The 23,455-nt window shown below is 42.1% G+C and overlaps 1 protein-coding gene across 4 annotated transcripts in view; it reads left to right on the plus strand.

Annotated features, from left to right (window-relative positions):
• Positions 1-23,455, plus strand: part of LOC122816538 (ubiquitin carboxyl-terminal hydrolase 22-A) — a 2,071,246-nt gene that overhangs the window by 1,456,985 nt on the left and 590,806 nt on the right. For all 4 annotated transcript variants that reach the window (XM_044089386.1, XM_044089387.1, XM_044089389.1 and 1 more), the window contains one exon: positions 18,957-19,104. In XM_044089386.1, the coding sequence (XP_043945321.1) occupies positions 18,957-19,104 (148 nt within the window). The remainder of the gene's footprint in view (positions 1-18,956; positions 19,105-23,455) is intronic.

A 23,455-nucleotide genomic window follows, 5' to 3' on the forward strand; every position in this document is an offset into this window, starting at 1 on the left:
TATGCACCCATAATGATTGTTTATATCAAGTGTATAATTTATTGTGTATATATACACATACATGAAATTAAGAAGGCACTTGATGTTTAAACATTTTGTAATGTGTTTTTAATTGTTTTTTTACAACAAGAGTTTAAGCTACGCTAGTATATCTGTATAAGCTGTCAATACATGTTAAAATTAGATGCTGTTTATTTAATGATTAGGAGGAAGTGATGTCACCATTAATTAGTTTATATATACTGGTTTTAAAATGATTGTTTTTTGGCCTGAGGAAGCCTTTGGGTGAAAGCGCTTGTTATGTTTTTGTACCATTAAAAGGACTTGGTTTTTTATTGTTCTTGGATCGTTCTTGGTGAAGTGAAAACTGCCTGTTTATGTGAACTGCCTTTTTGCATTACATCGTACTCTTGTATGAAGTGCTTGTGTATTTAGCACAAACGATAGCGAAAGTCATTTCTGACTGTTTGGATGTCTCGTTTATGAGGAGCATATTGCCCTGCCATTATTCTCTCATAGGTTCATACTAGGCTATCTGCCCTAGGGCATTTATAAGCCTAGCCAGAGTGTGTTTGGCTTTCGCCACCCATTTTAAATGAATTTTGCTAAGCCCTTTTTCGAGGTTAGTATACTGTGCCTCTGTCTAACAGTGACACAGAAGTGATACCCGGGGTAAACCTACTATCTCCCATCCACTCATCAAGATTCCTCTTGAAGAGAGTCAATGAGGGACTCTGCCTAACCTGGACTGGGATTTTATTCCAGAGTGAAGGGAGCCTCTGGGTTATGAATCTGTCCCTCCAGCATGTCCTATTTATTTCAGTGCTGAGGTTCAAGTCTCTCGAGCTCGTAGCTCGATGGGATTTGGATTTTTTGAGGTGCAGCATGTCCATTAATTCCGGGTTGGACATGGCTTTATACGTCAGGCACAGATCGCCTCTGAGCATGAGGTATGCCACTGAGTAGAGCTGGAGTTTCTTTAATCGGGCAGCATATGGCATCTGTTTGAGCCCTTTGATCCTCTTGGTGAGGTACTTTTGGGGTCTTTCCAGTTGCTGCAGGTGTCTGGTAAGGTACATCCCAAAAGGGGCATTGTACTCAATTATGGGCCTGATGAGGGATGAGTAAAGAGGCACGATGACCTCCCCTGATCTAGATGTGAATCCCTTCATGATTAGGTGGACTATATAAAATGTTTTTCTAACCACTTTGGCCATGTGTTTGTCAAATGAGAGATTGCTATCAACTTGGGTCCCCAGGTCCCTAATTACTTCTTCTGTACTTAATGGATTACCACCTATGTGGTCTCCTGTGTTTTGTTCTAGTTTATAACACTAGGTAAGACTGCAATCCAAATTGTAGCTTGCTACAGATCCCCCACCATGCCCAAGATTCTCACTACATCTTTCTAAACATACTGGAAAATGTTAAGATACAACCAACACCCTAATACGGAGTAATTTCAACTACCCTGCCATTAACTGGGAAAACTACTTGTGTACCAACACCTTTGCCCAACAGTTCTTGGAATTCATAAATTCTAACGCCCTGGATCAACTAATCCTTAGTTCTACCAGGGGCTCCAATATCCTAGACCTGGTCATTACCAACATGGGAAATCGATGCTCCACACCTATGATCACCCCCTCGTTGGTCAGGTCTGACCATAAGCTAATCACCTTTGACATCCACATCCCACCCCCCAGTAAGGAAACCTCCTTAAAAAACTTCTCCAAAGCCAACTTCATGCTACTCAAGTCAGAAGTGACAAACTTCATGACACCCATGCAGACAGGAACTGAAAGTTCAACTGCTGAATCCTACAGTAAGGCATTGTATGAGCACATCCACTCGTGCATGAATCGTGCCGTCCCCAATAGAACCAAGATGCTCTCCTCCAAAAAAAGGAAGCCAATCTGGTGGTCCCTTGCCATAAAAAAACTTTACAACAAAAGGAAGAAACTGTTGCAGGAAAGAGGAAAATCCCAGGATGCAAAAAAAAAAAAAATCCCTTACCAGCCTCAGTACGAAGCTGAGATGCCTCATAAAATCCTCCAAAGCTAGTTAAGAAAATAAAATTGCCAAAGATTCCAAAGACAACCACAAGGCATTCTATAGCTATGTCAAGAATCTAAATGGCAATGCTCAGATCTGCTCTGAGCTACAGCAGAATGGCATTAAATATACTGATCCCAAGGATATTGCCAATATCCTGGCAGATCGATTCATTGCAAACTTCATCACCCTCTCACCCCCTAAAGGGCCCATCTCAATACTGAAAGATTGCCAAATTCCACTAGTAACGGCCACATTTTACCTAAGAATGCAGCATCCATGGGACCAAACAGCATCCCAGGCTGTATACTACATGAACTACAAAATTAACTTGCACCTCACCTAAGTGTCATGTTTAATCATAACCTCACCTCAGGCTTTGTCCCCACTAAGTGGCGCACAGCTATAGTTATCCCACTCCACAAGGGGGGATCCACCTTGGATCCCGGGAACTACCACCTCATCAGTCTGACTAGCCTGATCTGCAAGGCCATGGAATGTATTATCATGGAACTTATAAACAAAGACATTGGCAACCTTCAAACACTTGACCCCACGCAGTTTGGGTTCGTGAAGGGCCGAGCTTGTCTCCTAAACCTGATTTACTTTTTCGAATCAGTCTCCAGAGCCATGGACAAGGGTAAGGTGGTCCACACAGCCTATCTGGACCTCACCAAGGCCTTTGATACTCTGGAATCATAGATAAACTTACTAAGCTGGGCATTAATCCCTACATCACTCGATGGGTTGCCAACTGGCTTAATGACAGAACCCACACTGTAAAAGTAGCCGACTCCAAATCCAACTCCAGACAAGTGGAGTACCTCAAGGTTCAATCCTAGGCCCGCTCTTGTTGGGAATTTACTTCTCTGAAGTACAGGCCAACACTAACAGACTCTGGCTAACAAAGTTCGCAGATGACTGCAAACTGGGAGCCATTATTGAATCCCCAAATGATGTGGATATTCTACAAAAAGGCCTTACAGAAACAGATGCTTGGTGGCAGAGCCATGGGCTCAAGCTCAATTTCAAAAAATGTCTAGTTATCCCCTTTGGGAAAAAACATGTACCCGTGAAGTACCACATAGGTGGTAGTACACGAAACACTGTGAAAGTGTGATAAGAGACTTAGGGACACAGGTGGACAGTGGTCTCACCTTCGATAACCACATTGCCACACCAGTCAGGAAATCCTTCTATGTGGCACACCTCATCACTAAGGGCTTTTCATCCAGAAAACAGGAGGTCATTGTCCCACTGTACTCATCCTTCATTAGATCTATTATAGAATACAACACCCCATTTGGTATGTACCTCTTAAGACATCTGCAACAACTGGAAAGGCCGCAGAAATACCTCGCTAAAAGAATCATAGGCCCAAAGCAGATGCCCTATGCTGACCGTCTAACAAAAACTCCAGCTATACTCTGTCACATATCATCTACTTAGAGGCAATCTCTGCTTAACATACAAGGCCATGTCAAGCCCAGAGCTGTTTGACATACTACACTTAGAAATCCCAATCCCTCAGAGACACACACTCCGGGGATCTAAACCTTGTCATCACAATGAACAAAACATGCTGGAGGGATAGGTTCCTGACCGAGAGACTCCCCAGACTCTGGAATATACTGCCCATACATGTCAAGCAGAGAGCCTCTTTGGCCCTCTTCAAAAGGAACCTTGATGATTGGATGGGAGATAGGAAATTCACCCCAGGGATCATGTCAGTCACCCTGCTAGAAAGGGGTCCAGGGAAGAAATAGGCAGGGAATTGTTATGGCTAGGCTTGTATAGGCCCTAGGGCCAATAGCCTAGTACCAACCTATGAAGGCAAATGGAGAGAACATTGGGTCCTTCCTTAATAGGTCCTATGTTTGTGTTTCTCCTTCACATTCACTGTTTGTCATTTTTCTTTGAATATCTCACTCTTTGGCATTCACTCTCAGTACTGGGCAGTGACAAAAAGCACTGACTGAGAAAGCCCACCTGTTCTCTGGGTTCACTGATTTTTCTGTTACTTGCACAGTTCACATCTTGATCCTGACTTTTGTCTGTGGAAAAAAAAAATCACCTGCTCATTTATAAATCCAGAAAATGTTCGTGCGGCAATCAAGTTAACACCAAGACCTGTACCAATATATCCTCTACTGGTTTGGGGCAGAGCTAGACATCTGGCACTGTGTAAATGCCAGTTGTTTAGTCCTGTCACCCATAAACGCCAGGATAATTCGGACCTTGCTTGATTGCCGGCAGGATGGTAGCAGTTAGACATTCCTCATGCAGGGATGGTCATGAGGGTCTATATTGCAGCCTTGGGCCTCAGCTGGTGCCCTGTTACAGGGACCAAATCTCAGCTAGCGAATCATGTTCTGGCCCTGCTGGAGGCAAGCCTGTTCCGAGCAGGTGCTGAGTTTTTACTTAACCTGTGAAGGTCAGGCATGCACACATCCTCTGCTTTGGGAGGTGATGAGGTATCAAGAAAGGAAAGAACCTCGTGATCACCTTGGGGGGTTGGGGATCCTATAGTTTCGATGCCACCCAGCTAGCCCCCAGATGAATGTCCAGAACTCAAGGCCAACCAGCCTGATAAGTAACAGCCTCTTGAGTCATTAATCATCTGATGATATGTCACAAGCATTCACAGCTGAGTTTTCCTCTACCAAGGCTTATCCTGTGGTCCAGCAATTAAACTGCCCCTTTTAGTTTATTATTATTATTATTTTTATTTTATTTTAATTTTTTGCATGGGGGAAATTGGGTTATCTCACTCAGGGGCTGATGACTTGATGCTTAGGCATCAAACTGATGCTCGATGTGTTGTAGGAGTTTTAGTTGAAGGTGTGGAATTTCTCGATTAAGTAATATGGTGTGATTCCAGTACCTGGCTCAAATCAGGCCCCTATTCTTCTCCCACTGCCTTTGGCAAGTGCACTGTCGTGTGCATATTCCATGCCACTTGGCACTCAGTATGCAACCATCACCTGTTCTCCTGCCTGAAAGCTCACTCCTAAAAGATATGGTGGGGCATGTAAGGTCCTTCCTGTCAGTATTATGTGAATTCTAAAGAGCTTAAGGCCTTTTTCCCTGAAACGTACAAAAACATAGAGCCATTCCTTTCTTTCAATTACTAAAGAAGATTTTTCTTTTTGAGAGAACTTGAAGCTTATGTGGTCTTTCTCTGGATGGTTTTTGTGCACCCATTCTTTCCTCCAAGAAACACCTGAATGTATATTTGGAGAAGAAGGTTGGAGTAGTGCTTGGTAATCCAATCCATGAAATCTTTCATTAAGGATATATATTTTGGCAGCTTTGAAGCACCCAAACTCTACTGTAATGGCCCCAAGAGTGTTGATGCCCTTTCAGAGTTTCTGGCTGGAAAAATAAGTTCCTCATTGGGCATTCCTGAGCCTTTTAGACTATGCCCCTGAGACCACAACATTTTGGTGATAAGGGAGTGTGGTTCTTTATCACACAGGAGCTTAGGGCCCTCAGCTAATCATCTCATCTGTCCCACATTCCAGTTCTCCTTTGTGCTCCAAGCAGTAGAGGAGATTGCTTACTTCAAAGAGTCTGATGTTCTTTGTCTTTCACTGTTGCAGTCATCACACTTGGGTTATCTGCTTGCAGGTAGCCCTCAGTCGGCCCGAATACCAGAGTCTTGGGATTTCCGCTTCGGATGCTGTCGTCTCTTCTATGATGTCAGGTCGTCAGGGGTATAAAACATGCAGTCGACAGAATTACATCAGCTTTTCTTGACGCGTGGGAGCCCGAAGCAGTTTGCAAATGCTGGTCGGCTGCTACCTGAAATTTTCGTTTTTCGAGTTTTAGACATGCAGTCTTCTAAAGCTAAGTACCTTGTTGGGGATCCTTTTTTCTTGCTCTAACCGATGTCAGAAAAAGTTAACAATTGTCTTGCCTGTGGAAAGCAAATACCGTACAGAGATTGTGGTGGTGCTGTGGTAGCGTTGTTGCCTCACAGTAAGACGCTGTCCGGTTCGACTCTCAGTTAGAGCGTCTTCTGCGTGGAGACATGCGTGAATGGGCGTACCTTCGTTGAAGGTTGTGCATCAGGGCTGGCAACTCGGTATGTAAAAATCAACTGCCAATCATTAGCGGACCGGAGTTCTGCTGTGGCGACCCCTAACCGGGAAAAGCTGAAAGTCACAGCAACAACTGCGTCATCTGTCTAGGCCCAGACCACACTGTTCCTGACTGTAGGTTTTGTGCCTTGTTTAACGCCCGAACTGTTTGTCGTCGGGCTGTCTTTGTCGCTAAATTCTTTTGCTGTCGTTCTCCATATTCTGAAATGGCTTCGATAAACCATCCAACTACCGATCTTCCAAAAAAAGTAAGGATAAAGACAGAGACAGACCACATAGGTCCAAAACTGCCAACAACGCTTCCGTTAAGCTAGCAGAGAATTTTTAGACTTGCCTCAGCACAGGCCTCTAGCTATACCCCCTGTCCTGGACATTGTAGATGATGTCTTCATGGAATACATTCTTACTCCAGGTACTTTACCACCAGCTCCTAGAAAGCCTGACAGGTACTACAGAGTACCTGACTCTCGCAAATTTCTCTTTAAGAATCCCACTGCGGATCCAGAGAATATTTCCCAGGGACCTAAAGGCATTAAGGGTACTACAGCCAAAAACCCTACCCCTTCGGACAGGGATTCTAGAGCTTTAGACAGATGGGGTAAGAAGGTATATACCTCTACTACTCTTGCTATCAGGGCTTTGAATTGCCAGCTTCACATGTTGAAGTACCAGCAGCATATTATGGAACTAATTAAACAAAAAAACGTTGTTGCTTCCAGATTGTACAGAAAATAAAGATTTACAAGAGTTAATGCATTCTGCAAACCAAGTTAGTAAACATACTTTGCAGTGTGGTTTTGATGCCTTAGAAGCATCTTGCAGGGATGCTGTCACTGGGTCTCTACTGAGAAGGCATGCTTGGCTGAAGGAGCAAATCTTGCCAGACCATGTCAAAGCAAAATTACTAGATGCTCCATTAAACCTGGAAAGTTTGTCTGGCGCAAAAGCAGAAGAAGTTCTTAAAAATATGGCGTTAAAAGCTAAAGCTATGCAAACTGTTAAAGATTTCTTACAGGTGCTGCCACCTAGATTCAGTAGGCATTGGCCTTCTAAAAACTGGTCCTTTCCAGTCCCTCCCAGGCATTCTCAGGCCAAACCCAGGGGCAACAGGCCACCAAGACTACAGTCTCAGGGTATTCAGAGATCTAAACAATGGAGTGCTCCCTCCTCTAAAACAGGGAATGGTAAGCCACCCCCCCCTTATGGAAAAAGTTTACAATGACTTGTCTATCTTGCATCCCAGCAAGGCTCAAGTACTTGGACCCCTAGGAGGAAAACTCGCCCTATATGCAAAAAACTGGATGTCCATTACCCAGGACCACTTCCACTCACTGCCAACCCTAAGCAGGTTGCCAGACCTTCCTCCAAACCAGTGGGCAGAGGCTCTAAAGCAAGTACTTTCTCTTCTCAGTATCAGGGCTATTCAACCTATGCCAATAGAGCAAAGGGGACAGGGTTTCTACTCTCGACTGTTCCTGGTGCCCAGAAAAGTGGGCTGTTGGTGCCCTATCCCAGATCTGTCAATTCTCAACACCTTCTTGGTGGTCCCAAAATTCAAAATGCTGACTCTGCAACAGCTTCTTCCTGTGCTAGCCAAGGACGCCTGGCTAGCCACCCTAGACTTAAACTTATCTGCACATCCCCATCAGGGAATCTTGCAGGAAATATCTACGTTTCAGGGCAGGCTCTATGCACTATCAGTCCTCTGCACTTCCCTTTAGCTTATCTACTGTGCCTAGGGTATTCACGAAGTGCCTGGCTCCAGCCATTGCATACTGCAGGCAGAGAAATATTCATATTTACCCATACTTAGACAATTGCCTGATTCAGGCGGACATTCAGGAATTGCTACTTCAGCACCTGGCATTTGTAAAGAGACTTCTTACTTCACTGGGGTACACCATCAATGAAAAGAAATCACAACTGGTGCCCAGCCAAAAGATTGTATTCCTGGGAGCAAGCTTGAACACAACTTTCCAGATGGCATTCCTAATACCAGAAAAAGAGGTTTATCTGACAAACTACTTCAAAATAATGGTCACCAAAACCCAGCTGTCTGCAAGAAAAATACTGTAAACTTTAGGGCTCATGGCCTCATGCATTCTACTAATTCCATATGTAAGACTGCATATGGGGAAACTTCAATGGTACTTAAAAAGTCTCTGGTGTCAACATTCTCAGGACCCGGAAACACTGATTCGTATCATTCCTTGTCTAAGGGCAGAGTTCCTTTGGTGGGCAGAGGCATGCAACCACAACAAGGGACTTCCTTTCACTCAACCCCTCGATGCCCAAACCCTGACAACAGATGTATCAGACTATGCGTAGGGGGCTCACATGTCAGGCAAATGTATTCAAGGCAAATGGAACCCAGAACAAATTCCCCTGCATATCAATCAAAAAGAAATGTTAGCTGTACAGAATGCTCTGACAGGCTTCAAATACCTTCTCCTTCCAGGGCAACTCCCGATACAGACAGACAACACCACAGTTATGTGGTACATAAACAAGCAGGGGGGAACTCATTCCTACCCACTCTGCAGATTAGCCATGGCCCCGTGGAACTCCGCTTTGAGCAACCAAGTGCACCTGCAAGCTGAATTCCTGCCAGGCAAACAAAATTCACTGGCTGACAACTTGAGCAGAAATCTACTGGACCCACACAAGTGGAAGCTGGCACCCAACTCATTCAAACTTCTAATCCACAAGTGGGGGACTCCTGAGGTGGACCTCTTTGCCTCCCCCCAAAACCATCAATTGAGAAAATTTTGCACCAGAAATCCCCACAGCCAAGCGTGGAAAGTGTATGCCCTATCCTTTACATGGAAAAAACTCTCAGTTTATGCCTTCCCCCTCTGCCCCTCCTCTCAAAAGTAGTACTCAAGGTCAAACAAGACAGGCCAAGGACAATCCTTATTGCCCCAGACTGGCCATGCCAGCACTGGTACCCACTCCTTCGCAGTCTGACAGCAGTGCCACCTGGCACCTGCATCAGACCCCCTCCCTGCTATCCCAGCAAGAGGGACAGATTTTGCATCCGCAGCTCAAACCCTGAACCTTGCAGCCTGGCTTATTCCCTGAATGCACCACCAGCAACCCTCAACAAACAGGTGATGGATGTCATCCTTGAGGTCAGAAGGCCTAGTACTAGGAAATCCTATTAAGAAAAGTGGAAAAGATATTGTTCTTGGAGCCAGTCTCAAGGAAAGGACACAGCTGTGCCGACCTTACCTCAAATCTTGGATTACCTAGCAGAGCTACTCCACAAAGGCCTATCCTTCTCATCTGTTAAAATTCATGCCTCTGCCATCTCACCTTATTACAATACTGAGCCCACCTCTATTTTCTCACCCTCTCGTCAAACAGTTCCTGAGAGAAGCTAACAATTTAAGGCCCTCGAGGAGAACTCCCACCCCCGCCCAGGACCTTAACTTTGTACTAGAGAAGCACACGCTTCCCCTTTTGAGCCTGCTGCTGCAGCAGAGTTAAAATTCCTCTCTTGGAAAACAGCCTTACTTCTAGCCATCACTTCAGCAAGAAGAGTGTCTGAGTTACAGGCACTAATGGCTGTGGAACCCTTCATTATTTTCCATGCGGACAGGGTTTCCATCAGGATTAACCAATCATTTATGCCCAAGGTGGTATCCAGTGTGGCTTTAAACCAATCCATCCATTTACCGACCTTTTTCCCTAATCCTCAGAATAAAGGGGAAAGGATTCTGCACTCCTTGCATGTGAACAGACAGCTCAGGTTCTATCTTAACAGAACTAAACCTTTCAGAAAATCTGACCAGCTGCTAGTCAGCTTTGCTACAGGTGCAGAGGGCAAAGCCATTTCAAAGCAAACCATTTCCAATTGGATAGCACACTGCATCCATTTCTGCTAGAAACACCATGGAAAACCTACCCCACAGGGGACCAGAACTCATTCTACTAGGGCTACCTCAACCTCTGAAGCATTTCACAGGGGAGTCCTTACCAGGGACATCCTGGAAGCTGCAACCTGGAGTTCTGTACACACCTTTATCAAGCAATTACCACTTACCTATTTTTTCTAATTCCAGAGCTGTATTTGCCACAGCAGTCTTACAAGGCCTGATAGCCAGCCCCAATACTTCTTGACTGCCTCCACCCTTCCTCAGCTTTGGGAATCAACCCAAGTGTGATGACTGCAATAGTGAAACACGAAGAACATAGTACAGTTGTGTACACTTACCATAAATGTAGATGTTCGAGTGTAGTCACTGTTGCAGTCCTGGTTACCCTCCCTCCAGCCCCCTGACCTTTCTATTCTTTCTGCCTATCCTCTTGTTGGCCATATCTTATGGTGATGGTATTTACTTTTTACTGAAGGTGTTCTACACTATGTAATTACTTCCTGTTTCGGGGGCTCCTGACATCTGGGGCAAGAAAAAATGATGTAATGGCATCGGCTGCATGTTTTATACCCCTATTGACCTGATGTCATGGAAGAGGCGACAGCATCCGCCGCAGAAATTCAAGACTTTGATATTCAGGCCGACTGCAACAGTGAATACTCTCAAACATCTACATTTATGGTAAGTGCACACAACTGTACTGTCTGTGTTCTCTGCCTTTTAAAGTAAGTTTCCATTCATCATCATAATCATCATCCCTTCTTCACATTTTCAACATGGAGTTGGGGTGCTGTATCAGCTGTTGCCACCTGTGATTCCATACTACTTTCCTCCCTTTTTCAACAGTCATGCCTGACGGTAACATGTCACTCTCACAATCCATGCATCTCTTTGCTCGATGTCCTCATTTCTGCTTGCCTTATTCCCTTCTCTGTTAGATGATCCTCACCACGTCATTATCGGCTTTCCTCATGCCCAAATCTCTGTAATATGTTCCTTTTGTCCCTTTCTGCAGTTATAGCTACTTTGGCTTCTGCTATGATGTCCTCATTTCATCTGTCTCGCAATGTGAATCTTACCACCCATCTGAAACTTGAACTCTATCACCTCTAGCTTCCTCAACTGCTCTGCCTTTACTATCCAGGTTTCTGTACCATACAGAAATACTGGTAGGTACCACCACCCATGCTCCTCTATACCAGTTGGTTGCAGCCTGTCTGATTCTAGTTTTGATCTCCTCATTCAGACTTCCCTTCTCAACCAAAAGTGCCAAATACTTGATGTTGACAGCATGTTCCACTGTTTTCCCTTCTGTGCTAACGTTCAACAACTTCTGATTTCCCCCATTTTCTGCCATGTCTATACTGAGTTTCATCCTGTGTGCCTTCAGAAAATTATAGAGGACTGGAATGTAAAACTGAAGTTCCTGTTCAGAGGCTGCTTATATTGTCACATTGTCTGTAAATAGCAGCTTTGTTGATCTGTCCTTGCCAAACAGTTTGCTAGTGTAGTCCATCACCAGTATGAATAGCAGTGGGCTTAGTGATGAATGATAATGCTGAGAGTCCGAACACGGTTTGTTTTCATTGAGTCCTTGTATGTAGCCTTCATTAATTCTACAATGTTTATGGCATTTCATTCCATCTCAGGACTGCCCAAAGCTTTCTTGGGACGTTGTATGTTTTCTCTATGTTTGGGAATGCCCAGTTGGACTCTCTCTCATCTCTAACTTCACTATCAGTCTCACTATAAACAATGGGTCAGTTGTGCTGCATCATGATCTGAATTTGAACTGTTACTTTCCTGTCATACTTTCTACTGTTAAGCTTTTTCATTTATCAGTCAGCCTCTCCATTTTCATGTAACATGACAGGCGTTTGATACTTCTATACTGCCTACAGTTGTACTTCAGTTATCTTGGGTACACATTTCTCTTCATAATGCTATGACTACCCTTAGAAGCCATTTCTGTCTCACAGTTCACCTAACATCTTGAACGTATTTGCTGTGACCTCATCTGTGCCAGCTGCATTCCCTGACTTCATCTTAGTGCTGCTCATCTTTGAGGTTGGTTTGTTTTCCCTCTTTCATCATAGACTGTGTATGGGGCAGAATAGTTTCTCTATAATTTCTTCATTCACAAGCTGCTGTAAGTACTCCTTCCATCTGCCTTTGTCCTGTGAACTGGAGAGCAGGTTGTCACCGGCATCTTTTATGAATGGTGTCTGAGGACTGCCTTCTTCTCCAATAATCTATCTGTTATGCTGAGTGACTTTACAGAAGTTGGTAAGGGTTCCTTTTATGCCTTCTTTGCTATTTCAACTGCTCTCTTAACCTTTTTTTTAGTTGTCCAGTATTCCTTTTAGCCTGGTCTGTCTTTTCGGTCTTTCATTTTTTCTTGCACTCCTTCTTTCTTTTGTCAACTTCCTGGACATTTACATTTCACCACCAGCTTCTCTTGTATATCTTATTTCGAAACTTAAATAAGTAACTAATAATAATTAACTGGTGTCAAAATCATGGACTGAAGTTGTATGCCAAGAAATGCATTATTGTATCCTTTGGGAAGTCATTTACCTCTGGGAACTATAACATTGACAAAATTCTCATAAGAGCATTTGGAAACTTATGTGGACAGTGGCCTAACTTTCATCCAACATGTGTCCATCGTTATAAGAAAGTCCATCTGTATTGCACAGCTTATAAACAAAGAGATTGTGTCTAGATCTAGGGATGTCATAGTCCCCCTTTATTCGGCCCTCATTGGACCAGTCATTGAGTGTAATGTCTTCTTTGGCACATATCTGTCCAGGCACATGCAACAGCTAGAATGCCAATACAGATACCTTACTAAAAGGATACAAGACCTAGACAATATGATGTATATGGACCGACTCAAGGCCCTTTTTATAATACTCTGTGACCTACAGACTGCTTAGAGGTGACCTGGATCCAGCATTGATGGGTTTACTGCACATCAGCAAGTAAAATGGCAAAATACTAAGAATCTAAACCTCTTCTGTAATCGACAGAAAGGGTGTGTAGGAACAGGTGCATCTTCCTGAGGACACCACTGCTCTGGAACAGACTCCTCATCCACATAAAACAAAGTTCATATTATCTGTATTCAAGAGCAAATTGTATATCTGGATGGGAAACAGGAAGTTTACCTCAGAATTGACCCCTGTATTACTAAAGGCCCAGAGGTAGCTCCTAAATGCTTTATCCCATGAATTGGTCCCTTAAAGTTATCTGTGGTATGATTACAATTATCCTCATTAGTGGTAATAAATAATCATCAACCATGGGATGGGTAAGGCCAGTCTAACACCAAATGGATAGGTTAATTCAAGCACCAAAAATGAAACTGGCTAGGCTTAAAATGGCCTGCAAGGTAGCTAGACTAGTACTTGCCTATGAACCTGGCTCAGACTTGTATTTGTTCTGTAGTTTTTACACATGCTCATTTGAGATGCTGTCATTCTTCTACTCTACCTGCCTCCTCTTGTTCCTGAAGTGCTAGAGCCGTGAGTATTTCCTTGAACTTGTGTCCTTTCACTCTTGACAATTTCCGGGTTTTTAGCCTAGTCTTTATTGACCTTACAGCCTTCTGTAATCACTGCTTGCAGCTGATTGTGTCCACCAGTGGTTTATGCTGTGGGCTAATTGTTTCACTGGGGTTGACTTTGGAATTGCTCATTCTACCCAGCTGCCCTTTCCTTATTAGAAGGAGATCTACCCGAGTTGCAGTTGACCACTTTTGTATGTGATCTTGTGACCATTTCTCTTGGTGAACCATGTGTTGGCCAACATCAAGCTATTTGCCAGGGAGAAGTCTAGAATAGCTTTTCCTTCTTTATTCCTGTTGCTACATCCAAGTGGGCCCATATAGTCCTCATACCCTTTTCTATCTGTCACACTGTGAAGGTTTAGGTCTCATTATTAAACCCAGCTCATGTTGCCCTGCTTTGTCTAGTAGGTCCTGGAATTGCTGCCTGAATGCACTGTTTGCCTTACCATCACAAACCTACTGCTGAGTATAGGCTGAGATTATGAATACTGCCCAGGCTTTATACTGGAGACTAATTGCTGTGAGTCTGTCCCTTTTCTGATGAGATCTCACATTGCCTTCTGGAGACTCTCTCTCACCTCAATTCTCACACCAAGTTTAGTCTGTTCTCCTCTGGTAGTAGACTCTTGATCCAAAGCCATGACCTTACTGCACTGCCCTTCCACCTGGTTTCTTGGATACACAGGATATGCAGTCTCTTTCTTAACATCCTGTCATTCACGTCAAAGCTGTTTTGTGTCAAAGAACCATATTCAGTGTACTGATCCTTAGTTTGTGTTTGGCAGGTTGATTGGTTTTACATCCAACTTTCTCTCAACAGAGCTATCTTAGATAACCCAGGCTGTATAATTGTTCACTGGCTGGGCAGTAGTGTATTGACTCAGAGCTGCTGCATTTATGTTGGACACACAAACTAGCCATTCAAGGGATATAGACACCCTCTCACCATTAGCATGAGTCCCTGGTGTAGGATGGGTCCTCAACTCGCATTATACTGGCAAGTAACCATGCCCATTTTTGTGAGCATTAGTCAGTGAGCAAATTACTTAGAGCTAATTTGTACAACATCAAATGGCTGGCCTTGACACTGTGTGCTATGATCCATTTTATCTGGGTGTTCTTGTGCACGACACTTTATGCCTAAAGTAGTTAGTCTACATAATTCTTCTACTGATGCCCACAACTCCATTCAGTTTTGGGTGAGTATGAGGGAGATACACCCAGCATGTTTTTGGGAGGTATGTGGAACCCAAGAGAGACACTTGGAGAACATGCAAACTCCATGTAGACATTTGTTGGAGATAGGCTTGAACCTGTATCTTAACTTAGGAGGCGAAGATGTTAACAATTATGCCAGCTGTGCATTATATATAGCCTGCTATAATTTTGACTGTGCTAGCACTGTAGAACCAACTGCAGGTTCCAGATATGCCTGCACGGATAGCTTAGTTAAAGGTTTCTTTCTTTCAAAGCAGAACACTTCCTCATTGTGGAAAGCATTGTTTGGTCAGGTGCTGTTCACTAATTTCTTCAAAATGAGAAGAGGTTCTAGCTAATGCAGAAAACTTTTTTGACCCCACTCTGCTTCCCTTTCTAGACATAACAGACCCTAGATGAGGAAAAGCCTCCTTGCCACAGGAGGAAGATACTCAGCCATCACATGATCTTGTCTCCTTCATGTGCCAATCAGGCCTATAAGAAGATTTCTCTCAGCTTAGTTTTGACTATGGTATGGGAAATGGTTCTCTTGAGTTTGTTCTAGGTTGAAGAACCATCACTAATGATCAGTGGGTTTATTTATTTATTAGTTTATTGGGCAAGTCCACTGGGCACAATTAATTTACTTGCTCAGAGCCGCATATGTTTTGCAAATGTAAATTGGGAGGAATTAAACCCAGGATTGCAGGATAAAGCTCGTTAACAGATCATAGCCTTGACCATCTATGCCAAACTGATTGATGGGGTTTTAGATTTGGCCACATCTTGAAACTCAACAATCCTCATTAATTAAGGACTCTGAGAAACTAGTCCATCATGACTTGCCTGTTTTGATAGATCCTTACTTTCTGTTGGAAAGGAGCATTGTGGCTGTTCATTAAAAACAAGGTTGTGGTTTTACTCATGCCATTTTCTGATCCTCAAAGGGGGTGGGTTTGACATAATAGTTAAGGGCTTCACCTTATAAAAACAAAGTACATGGTTTGATTCTGACCTCAGGTTATGGGCTATTCTTAAGTGGCCCCTTAGGGCAGTTAGCCTAGAATTCACCTATGAACCAATCAATTTTCTTCCATTCTGCACCTCTGTAACTTCAGCCAGACATCTGATGTGTACTGTTTAATTTAGTGACTGTATAGGGTCAATCCACTGTTACTACAAGGCATCTCCATACTGCAACTGGACATGATGGATACCTTTGGGTACATAAGGGTGCGGACATTGCAATGAGGGGCTCCTTCAGGTTATTCTTAGTATACATCATTTTTGCCATTTGGCTTCCTTAATCATATTAAGATGTCTGGTATGGTGACTTGCAAGAAAAGAACCTCTGTATGCTCCCTTATTTGAAATACTGACTGCTAGTGGCCAAGTCAGTGGACTATCCCTGTGTACTGCATGTTCCCATTTTTGCAGTTCCTTTAGGTAATGGTCAATTAGGGGGAATTCCTCTGTGGCTTTCTCATGGGGGATACTCAGGAAGAGAGAATTAGGTTCCCTTCTTGTCACTCCTATCTGTTAAATGGCCAAGGAAATTCTGGTTCAGGTATCCAGAGTATGTCCAATGACATAGGATCTAAACTTGAACCAAATATCCTTTGCCTCCTGAGCTTAATAGCAGCAATGATCTTCACGATGTTTGCTCACTTGAGGGTGCCAGTACTACAGTTATCACAGATCCGTGGATTTCTTTGTACTAGCAAAGATGTACTGCATGATGTAATGATTTCTCTAATTAAAGCTATGATCTGTATAGACCATCCTCTTTTTCAACTTAGAAGAGGTTATCTTTGGAGTAGTATGCAGCATGTTTTTCAGTCTGAGTAGAGTGGTACCTTCTGCCTACCTAACTGATCAGCTTACAGGTGATTCTGACCTATCTCAGACACCTGTAAAATTTAGGTCTCACTCTTTGGACCACTGGACAAGAGGGTGCATGTGTCTGTTATTTCTGCCTATCTTTGCCTTGTAGCAAGAAGGATTATGGTCCAACACTGGCTGGTCAAGCTGTTTCTTAAAGTAGTCCATCTGTCCATCACCCTTTGAATGATCAGTCTGTGACTGTCAGGAAGCTTGGTAAGTAACACAGACAGGAGATGTGGTCTAATCTCCATGAGGTATATATTTCAACTGATTTCTCTAGACACCATGGTATACCACATGACATATTAATGACTGTAACCAGCTTGTTGTCAGTAAAGTTATATTTCCTTTAATAACATCCCCCTTTTTAACTTAGCATGCAGGGTTACCTTAAATTTATACCAGGCATATCACAGGCTATTTGAATCAAAGATTAATCTTTTTGTATATCTAAGAGTACAGTTTAATAAATGAATGATTTTCTGTCCTTGTGACGACCGCGGTGGTGCAGCGGTTAGCATTGTCTCCTCACACCAAGAGATTCTCCGATTCGATTCTTAGTTGTAGCGCCTTCTGTACGGAGTCCTCCCTGCGGTCAAGTGAGTTTTAAAGATGTGCATGTATGTGCATGTGTGTATGTGTGTGCCTTCTGTGAAGGTTAGTCTCCAGGCTGGCAACTCGACACCATAAAAACAACACTGCCAGTCAATATGTGGACTAGTGATCCACTGTGGTGACCCCTAACCGGGAAAAGCCAAAAGACATTACTTTTGCAGAATCATTTTTAGCTCTGGAACCAGTTTGTGTATCTCTCTGCAGTGGTCTACCATATCTGTTTAACGGGACTTTTTACATTGCACATGTGGTTTTGCTTATAAAACAAATCTTACTGTATAACAGCTTTACTTGGCAACCTGACTTCAGGAGGTTCTTTGTGCAACTCTTAACTGTCACAGTTTTACAGCCTTTTTCTTTTAGCAGAATCATTGTGATGCTTCTGGTGGCTCATCTTCATGTAGTTTTTATTTTGACATAACTGTTTTTTACAAATGCATTGCTTCCTCAGTGCAGCTTACCCACTAACGGTATAGGGTCTTGGTCAGCTACTTCACTTGCTGTCTGCAAACGTCCTCATGGCTGTTGGATTTGAAAATTGTTTCCAACATGCAAGTCTGGTAGTTTCAGGGAACTTGGAATAATAATCCTCACATACAAGATAGCTGTCTTCATTGAACTAAAAAAAAATTGGTGCCCATTTGGCTTCATGGATGATCTTGAACTTTATACGCTAGCATCTCTTCCTTTGGATTATTTTTGGTATATATCGCAGATGGCACAGACCTTTCTACTTATTCTACCTGAATTGACATAATCAATTGAACTGACATGTAATGGTACATTTATAGTGCGACTCTTATGATGTATGGGAAGAGTAAAATAAGCTGATTACCTAGGATCTGCATCTTACCCAGAAGGTTGTAAGATAGACTAGGAGCCACACCCCAGGTGACCGTTATGATTTGTGTTTACTGTGTCTGAAAAGTAACTGAGGAAATGGCTATATTTTCAAGTTTTGACATTATTTTTGTTTGTAGTAGTAGCAGCATAATAAAAGTTAATACTGATATGAATGTCTGGAGGTTGCTAGAACTGCTTTGGTGATTTGCATTTTTCTTTTTCATTTTTGACTATATCTTTGGGACTATCATTGGAAATGGTGGTGGTGATGGGTTTTTCCCTTTAGAACCTGAATCTTTGATGTGTAGCTTGCAAATTATTCTCAGCAGTCTGCCACTGGTTGAGTCAGCAGACGTCAGATAGCTTGCCTTTTTTTTAAGGTTGCCAGAGAAAGAGAATAGGGTGGTTTGTATTTTGATATTAATAGATTTTTTTCCACAGCTTTTCTTTTGTATGGTTGAAAAATAACTCCTAAATGTGTTTGCTAGAAAGATGTGTTCTTATTGACAATATTTACTGTCATATTTATTTTTATGGTACTGTAAGTTATGTAGTCTTTATAATAATAATAAAAAAACATACAATTGCGCATGGGGTAACTTACCCTGTGCATATTCAAATTTATTCTTTAATCTTTTGTTATATAATATGCAATTGCATTACTAAATTTCAATTTGAGTGACTGTGAAATGTGTTTTATCAAAAAAATGAAGAAGCTGCTTGTGAAAGGATTTGAGTGTGTAACTGTCACCTTTCAGCAGTATGTCATGCCTTTATATTGCTTGTGTTAATATTTTTTTTTCTCTTTAGTTCTACTCAGGACATCGGTCGCCACACATTCCCTATAGGTTACTACATTTAGTATGGACACATGCACGGCATTTAGCAGGGTATGAGCAGCAAGATGCACATGAGTTCCTTATTGCTGCATTAGATGTGTTGCACAGGCATTGTAAAGGTAAGGGTTTTAAATTGTGTACTGCACCCAGTAATAGCTTGTAGTCAAGCCTTTGTTGCACTGTACAAATGCTAATTTAATTAAATTCAAGGTTTCAGGTTTCTTACTGTTGCTTATTACTCAAGAGTTGTGATCCTTAATGACAACAAAATTCTTCAAGTTTATGACTTTCAGCTGTACAGATTCACATGACAGAGATGGCAGTTGATTTGTGCATTGTATGTGATCCATTTCACTTACTCTGGCACAGGTTTGATATGTTGTAAGGAAGCAAAATTTGAAAGTTAGCTAGGTAAGAGGTGCGCTGGCACAGAAGCAGGGTATCCATTTGCACCATCTGCACTCATAATGAAGCTGGGCATTTGAAACGCCCCTTGCAGAAGTGAGGGGACGTCTCTGTAGTAAGTCCATTGCATGACCTCTTGACCAGGTCAGAGTCATGCAGAGTAGGCCACCATTTAGTCAGCCTTTAGGGGTTGTCACTCGTCCCTTACTCCAAGGATGACAAGCAGGCGGGGTAGTTCATTTAAGAAGCTTTTATTACAGGAAAACACATCAGAATGGATTGCAGCTTCAGTAACTATAAACAAACTGACTAACAGATAGAGCTTACACACAGACATGCTTACTCTGCAACATCTTAACACAAAATGGCACTCTGTCCCTGCACATGCTCAGCAATCAATACATTAGTACATGCCCACAGGAGGTTTCTTTGAGATATGTACACTGATTTACAGGGGTGGTTTGGACTTTTGGTTGCTGAACCTAACCCACAGTGATGGGGAACAAATGAGTCCATTGTTCAGGAGAAGGCCAATCAACAAGAGGCATAGGTTTTATGACTTGAAATACCTAGAAAATTTTGATTTTCAGAGAACTGATCTTGTGGCCATTGGATTCTTCTGAAAAATTATTTGCATAGTCGTTTTGTGTAGGAAATAATCATAGTGTGATAACTGTAAACATTTTGCAGAATGTAATAAACCAACTTGAGCCAGAAGAACAAAGAATTTGCAAGCTTTTTTAAACACAGAAATGAGTCACTTTAAACTCTGCTTCTTCAGTTTCTCTCTCTCTCCTCCTGTTTGTCAAAAGTCAGTTTTGAATGTTTTATCATATACTTGAGGAAAAATAATGAAGAGAGTTGCCTCTCACAAAATTAAACATGGAGGTAACTTTCTTTGCTTCACATACAGTTGCAGGTTGCAGAGGAGCTTTGTCATTTTGTACAGAGCAAGACCACTCTTCTCCAGCTGCTATTGTAAGGATTTTCTCTCCTCAGCTGTGCTGGCTGAAGTCTGCTCCTGGTTCCGTGTTCTCCCCAGTGCGTCACTTTCTCAGTAGATGGTCATGGTAGTGCAGTACATTTTGTTTTATTTTTATGTTCATTTATTAACTGGGATAGAAAGCTTTTCCAAGTTGACCATTGTCGGGCTTAACCCTGGAGTGTTAATGAAAAGCTAAGCAAAATAATAACAAAAAAAAAACACAGCAAGCAACATAACTTGAAAGGGAATATCACACAGTCAAAAGCTGAATCACTTGGCATTTAACAAAATTAACATTTCTAAGATAGTGAAAAATAACATGCTTTAAAAGGGTAGTTGATGGGCGGAATTAATAGAGAGAGAGATGCAATAGGAGTAGAAAAAGAGTTTGAAAGAGGAGACAGTGGGTCAGGGGAACTGAGAGAGAGATTTGTTTAGAGTACTGTGGTTAAACAATAGTAGGGTAGAAAGCAAGAAGAATAGTCATTTGGCTATCAGAAATTTAGAAGTAAATATCTAATATCCAGTTGTCTGACAGTCGAGTGTTTCATGATCAGACTTCTGTCCTTATTACGGCCCATGCCAATTACTATGAATTTTGCTCCGGTTACTTTACATTATGTAAATCTACTTGAGTTTCAGCACCTCTTGAGGATTTTTACCTTTAGACTGTTATTTATAGAGCAAAAATAAGCCATATTCTGTCCTCCTCCCAGTTCAGAAGATGATGGCTAGATCCTGTTATGCCCAGACCAGATTATATCGTGTTTCATCTAGGTACTGAATTTAGGGATGATAAATCCCTTCCTTCCATCCATCTCTTCCCCCAGAGGATCTTTCTTTTCTTATGATACTAAATTTTAATAAAAGTTTTTCAGATGAGGCCTTGTGTAATTGTCCTTCCCTAGAAAATATTATGCTGAGTTGGTGGTCCTTGCATCGCCTACAGTGTTTACATCTCCTCCTGTTATGCAATGTTTTTGAGGGCTTTCATTATTATCGTTTTTCCCAAGAGACTAAATTGAGAGCCACCAGCACTGTAAAAAAGGAAGAAAAAAAGATTGGAGGTTACAAGTATTAGTGCAGATACCATTATTACGATTTTTTGACCCCTGCTGTGATTGACTAAGCTGTTCTAGAGGGATATGAATTGAAAGTGGTTTTGCTGCTTTACTGTATGGCATTTAGAATTATTGACAGATTTAATGTATATACATCTTTTACCTTGCGCTTTATGACTACACATTATAAGGCCTATATGTTGCAGTACTAGCAAGACCTTTCGAAACTGGTAACTGTTGATGACCTGATTTTTGATGCATTACTTATGTTTCTTCCAGGAAGAAAATGTTTAAATTGCCACAGTCAGATGGCCTTTTACAGAAGTGGTTGTAAAGCCACGAAAGCTGATGTCAGGTCTGCAGCATCTGGTATTATCTTAAGATGGCAAGCTTGGCTCACAACACAACCTTTTCCTGATTGTTTTAAGGAACAACTTCTAGTTGCTTCAGTTGACTAGAACATGTTGTTTGGAACTCCTTCCTAAAAAATACTTTTATTAGAAGACATGGGTAAAACTGATGTGAATGAGATGTTTCTTGCATCCAGCTTAAGTTGCCTATTAACATTCTTAACAGCCATTGTATCTTTGATTGTAAACGGACTAGACAGCAGCAGCAGTGCAAGAAGAAAAGACAGTAACAGAAGGGAAAATAAAAAACGAAAGTTCTAATGGCAGTAGCAAGATGGATCTGCCTGCAGTCGTTGATAGTCCCTTGCATTTTCTGTTTCACCGTCTCACCTTACTTCATACTCATGAGAGATGGATTTACTCATTTTCAAATCAATAACTTCAAATAACATAAGGTCATTAAGGCAGAAGTACTGCATCTGCAGGGGTGCACTATATAAGTGTATATAATTCTACTTGCTGGACCTGTTCCAGCTACTCTGAGAGCAGGCTCATTTGTCTCTGTAATTCACCAGTGATTAGAAGTATGTAGCACACCTAGTACTTTTGGCAAAATTGGGAAGGGGTTTATTTGGGATTCTTCCAAGCATCAGAGAAGGGCAGCCATTGGAAACCCATTTAAGCATTTGTCATCTTGAACCATTGTACTGAAATTAAGGAATTCAGCACTCAGTACATTACATTATTTCTTGATGCTAGGCACACACTTGCCTTGGGCAAGTAGGGTGCTTAACTGCACGTTCTCATTTACAGTTCACAGGCAGTTTTTCAGATTTCATGGCTTTCACTTCATCTCCTGGATATGTGGTCTTTCTGTCATGCCCCAGGTGTTTATCAGATGCCTGGCTCTAGTTACTCTGGCCCTGTTACCCTTCAGGTCAGCTCTAAGAGCATGAACATTTCAGGTGGTAACAGACAATGCAATAGTGATAGGGTATTTAAGTATGGAAGCACCCACGTTTGTCATGTCTTCAGTCTAGCCATGGTAATATCTGGACACTATCCGTTCAGATGGATTTGTTCCATTCATAGTCAATATAACATACTGGCAGACACGTGAACCAGAGAAATCTCAATCTCCCTCCAGACAAAATTGAAGAGACCGCCTTTGCTGTTGATTACAAAAGGTGGGTGTCATCCCATCCAAGACTGGATCTAAACTAGATGTGTTTGTGTCATACCTCTGTTTGAAGCAGGCACTAATAAGAGTAGGGGACTAACATGGTTTTGATCCGTTAGTTTTAGGGTTTAACAACAGACCTCATAGCTATTTGCTTGCCAAAGCCATCACACAGGTGCCATTACCTTAATTATTTACAGCAATGTATTAGCCCAGCAAAGAAGGCAGTCCTGCATCCAAACGTAAATCTGCTAGTGTATTAGAATGATAGATCTCAAAGTGATGCATAAGTCATTTTTTCTTCCAAGAGCCATCTTTAAAAGGCCTACCACCATAAAAATGCTATACTTTTCTAAATGGGAATTTTTTTTTTTGTAAAGATCAAGGCATATGTCTGGCATCAAATTCAGTCCTGGAAATCTTGCATCTTACTACTTATGCTGGGCCCGGATTATTCCTCCAGCGAAGTTGTCTACCATCTCTGCTTCT

Source organism: Protopterus annectens, chromosome 12.part0 (genome assembly GCF_019279795.1).
Source record: "Protopterus annectens isolate FY-2018-M chromosome 12.part0, PAN1.0, whole genome shotgun sequence".
NCBI lineage: Eukaryota > Metazoa > Chordata > Ceratodontiformes > Protopteridae > Protopterus > Protopterus annectens.